The sequence below is a fragment of the Aegilops tauschii genome, chromosome 2 (assembly GCF_002575655.3).
Source record: "Aegilops tauschii subsp. strangulata cultivar AL8/78 chromosome 2, Aet v6.0, whole genome shotgun sequence".
Lineage (NCBI taxonomy): Eukaryota > Viridiplantae > Streptophyta > Magnoliopsida > Poales > Poaceae > Aegilops > Aegilops tauschii.
Genome location: NC_053036.3, coordinates 602,778,961 through 602,783,069, shown reverse-complemented (window position 1 = coordinate 602,783,069; position 4,109 = coordinate 602,778,961). Strand labels below are relative to the sequence as shown.

The following is a 4,109-nucleotide window of genomic DNA, read 5'->3' as shown; positions in this document are numbered from 1 at the left end:
GGGCGCCCGCCTTGGGGCCTCCGGCGAGGATGGCTACCGGCCGGGCTAACGTGTGGCAGCAGGAGGAGCCTGCCCCGCCGCCGGCAGCCAAGGCGCAGGCAGTTGGTCGTGGCCGCGATGCCGGTCCGGGATGGGCTGCGCAAGGCGGTAATGGCAGAGATCACCGCTACAACCGGTACGGACAGTGGGGTGATGACGGCTACGACGTTTATGGCGAAGGTCAGCATCGAGGGTCGTCTTGTGGCGGCGGCCAGGGTTTCAATGGATACAATGGCGGCGGACCGGGACGCGGTTTCCAGGGACAGCCCGGAAATTTTGTGGAAGGTGTTGCTGGCCCCAACGACCGGTTCCGGGGTGGGCATCGTTTCTGTGGCGGGAGAGGAGGAGGGCGGCGCCCACCTCCACCACCACCGGCTGCCGAGGTAGTGCAGACGCCCCAAGTGGCGATGATGGATATCACGGCAGTGGCGGCTTCACTTGCTTTACCCGAGGTGGCTGCGGACACGGTCCGGGCTCTGGCTGCGGTTAACATCCCGGTACCAAACTCTGGGGCTGCTAAGTCAGGTGATGGTGCAGCTGACAAGGGTACGGACAAAATTATGGTAAAAAGCTTTCGGATTGGGCTATGAAGAAGAAGAAGAAGAAGCTGCCTTGCTATAGATGTGGCGAGCTGGGACATTTTGTCGCAGAGTGTACTAATGAGCTTTGTGATTACTGCCTCAGATCGCAACATGTGTTTGGTGATTGTCCGCTTCTTTTAGGCCCTAAGCCGGGGGTTAATATATTCGAAGTATGCTGTCAGGAGTTGATGTTCTTTGAGTCACCTGATGTGACCCCTATGACTCATGTGGTGGAGAGTTCCTTTCCAGTAGTGGTTAAGTCATTCGTATGCTTCTTGGTGTTAAGTCATTCTCCTCCGTAACTTTTGGCATCAGTTTTATTTGGTTTTCTCTAAAAACACTTTTGGTCTCTCCGAAACACTTTTGAGTCTTTCTCGAAAAAGAAATTTAACATCTCCAAAACTATTTCAACGAGTTTCTCCGATGGTCCTAATCTATCTAGTACTAAACAGATCGATGACCCTTATGCGTGTGACCCCACAGGTCCGGCAAAGTATAGACATGACCAGAACTCCTTTAATTCAATGATCACCAGCATAAACGTGGACAACTATATTGACCCCTATAGCCACAAGAATGAATATTGACAGAACCTGTAGTTACCATGTACACTTACTTTTGCTTTGCGATACTTTACAAAACCCGAGGTGAGATGTATCAACATCCCCATGACCTACAACTTGATCACTATGTCAGTTTCCTCGTTATCGGTTTTGTTCTCTTTTCTTGTTCCCGTGTTCTAGAATCCCCGTGAGTAAGGCAAGTTGTGTCAGGCCAGACGATGATGGATATCTTCACACCAAGAGGGCTCTAAAAATATATCTCCACTATTAGAGGAGCAAATTTCAGTCTCAAGCTATCTAGTCCCTTGTCATACTTTTTCGATGAATTTGTAAGTTGCCGTTACGGTTACTCTATTACGGTTGACGTTTGACAAACCCCAAAGTGCGTCATCCGGTATGATGAAACTCGATACTTCATGGCATAAGGAATCGTGGATACCACTGTTTTAAATAGCCGGCTATAGCGGAGCTATAGCCGCTATATAGCCTTTTCAGCAAGGTGCCGCTAAATGATCCTATGTACAAATAACCCGCTATAGCCCGCTATAGCTCCGTTATAGCTGATTTTGAGCTCCGCCGCTATTTGGCAATAACCCGCTATTTAAAACATTGGTGGATACATTAACACCTTTGTGTTATATACTATAAACTTGTGACAAAAGGATATATTAGTATAACAATCAATCTGGGACAGTTCAACACAGTGTCCTTCTAACACTATGTCCTCAAAGTTGTCAGCATCCTTATTATACCAACTTATGCCCATGATCAGTAAAATGAAACCATCATGCAACACTTGAGCAAATCTTAGAGGGGAGACTAGTATTCTATTTTACCGTTTATTATTCCACACATACATACGAGTTCTCCTATGAGCCTCTTGTATATGCTGACTCGAGAACCATTGCAATTATAGCCAGAACATCAACATTAATTACAAACATGAAAATAAATAATTACATTTATTATTGCATCTAGACCATATTTTTAATATGTATATACCACGGGAGATATTTTCATGGAGATTGTTGATATTATAGATATAAATATTATTTTTCTATAAACTTGGCCAAAGTTTAGTTTCACTTGTAGAAAAAAAATATGTGTGCAATATTTTATGAAACCTAGAGAACATATATTAAAATTTTAAAAATATAATTATGAGTTTAGTTTTAATAGTCGAGTGTGCGCAATGCATGTCTCCCTTAATGTGCGACAATCTATCACGCCTGATATGCACACCTGAGAACCATGCATGCACGTGCATTATCACACAAGGTACAAACATCACTCTTTCTCTTGTTTTCCTTGCTGTCTTTTTCATACGTTCTTCTTTCCTCTTGGCTCTAGTACCATGACTCCTCCTCCATGATATTGGCACCCATGTCGGCCACCATCTAATGCTACCACTCGAAGACCTTTTTCATACCCTCTTTTACAACGCCTTCCCATCCGGGCACCACGCTGACCTCGTTTAGCCATGCCCGTATATTTGATTCCTTTTTGGCATTGGTGTAAATGGACCCATCATGCCCAAATCAGACGATAGTGTTCCAATCTTCACTAGTGGTTCATATCACCTCCCTTAGCCGTTTCGGCTCCGGGGAGGTGAGGGGAGCCACATATCAATGTGTGCCATAGAGTTAAGTCCTCTTTTGTGAGATTTGTGTCCTGTATGGCAGTGTCCCAGGGATAGAAGCATTGTCATAAGGAAGACAGTTACATATTAGAAAAAGGCTTACTAGTGGTGCACCAGTTTTGCCTACTAATGGCGCACTACTGGTGCGCCACTAGCACCACGCCACTAGAATATTTTAGTAATGGCGCACCACAGGTGCGCCATTAGTATCCCATAGGTGCGCCATTAGTAACTGGTATACTAATGGCGCACCAGATGGAAGTGCGCCATTAGTAGCATTTTTTTTAAAAAAAATCGTTTTTTTCTTAATCTCAGGTCATTATTTCACATATGAGATATCCAACACATATATATACAACAAGCATCCATATAACAATCATATCCAACACACAAGTTTCATCATATATACATACATAGCCAACACATAGTTCCATCGTTACATATTACAAAAGTTTCACATTGTTCATCCAACATCGTTATCCATCCAACACCATATTACAAAAGTTTCACATAGTTCAGTTCTCATTGTTCTTCTCCTTCTCCTTCCTCAGCCTGATACGCCAAGAGCGGCGAGGCGGTGGAGGCAGCTGTGGGATGTACCACAATTGGCGTGGTCATGTCGCCCAGCTGTGGGATCGCCGGCGCCACCACCGGTGCGTGGTCATTGTCAGGCACCACCACCATCGCGAGGCCATCTTCAGGCAGGACGGGCACGACCATCGCTAGGTCATCCTCAGCCACCACCATCTCTTGCCCATGGTCAGCCACCACCATCTCTTGCCCATGGTCAGCCACCACCATCTCTTGCCCTTGGTCAGCCACCACCAGCGCTAGGTCATCCTCAGCCTGATGCCCATCGTCATCCTGCAGCGGCCCACTCTGCTCCTCTTCTCCCCCACTCCAGTCCGGATCATCCTTCTTGCTGTCTTTGCTGCTGCCAGAATCGCTGCTGCTTTCGCTAAAGCCAGAATCGCTGTTGCTTTTGCTACAACCATAATCGCTGCTGCTTTGGCTGTAGCCAGTGTCGCTGCTGCTGCTCCCATTGCCTGTCCAAATGCAACAATGGCCGTTAACAATCGATGTGAGACAAAGCCAAATGTAGAGGAATAAGAAGAGGCAGAACGCACTGGCATCTTCGTCGTCAGTGTAGCGCATGCGACACACAGTCGTGTTGAAAACCTTCACGATGAGCATTGTGGCGTCATCGTCGTACCTGAAGAGAAGAAAGTACCCGGTCCGTAGGTCATAGGCACTGTAGAACTTCTCCCAGCCACGGCACAGGTACAT

General features: G+C 46.5%; 1 protein-coding gene across 1 annotated transcript; it reads right to left on the bottom strand.

The window, feature by feature from the left end:
* Positions 1–555: 555 nt before the first annotated feature.
* On the bottom strand, positions 556–4,109 carry LOC141041327 (uncharacterized). Its single transcript, XM_073507464.1, has 3 exons — positions 3,950–4,109; positions 3,423–3,868; positions 556–576 (listed from the first exon to the last, which is right to left on the bottom strand). The coding sequence occupies exons 1-3, from the start codon at positions 4,107–4,109 to the stop codon at positions 556–558; spliced, it is 627 nt and encodes a 208-aa protein (XP_073363565.1).

Excerpts from the sequence above, each read along its gene's own strand:
- LOC141041327 (XM_073507464.1), bottom strand. The coding sequence starts at position 4,109 with ATGTACCTGTGCCGTGGCTGGGAGAAGTTCTACAGTGCCTATGACCTA. Across the intron at positions 3,869-3,949 it reads CACTGACGACGAAGATGCCA|GCAATGGGAGCAGCAGCAGC; the intron begins GTGCGTTCTGCC and ends GCATTTGGACAG. Across the intron at positions 577-3,422 it reads ACATGACCACGCCAATTGTG|CTGCACCATCACCTGACTTA; the intron begins GTACATCCCACA and ends TACCCTTGTCAG.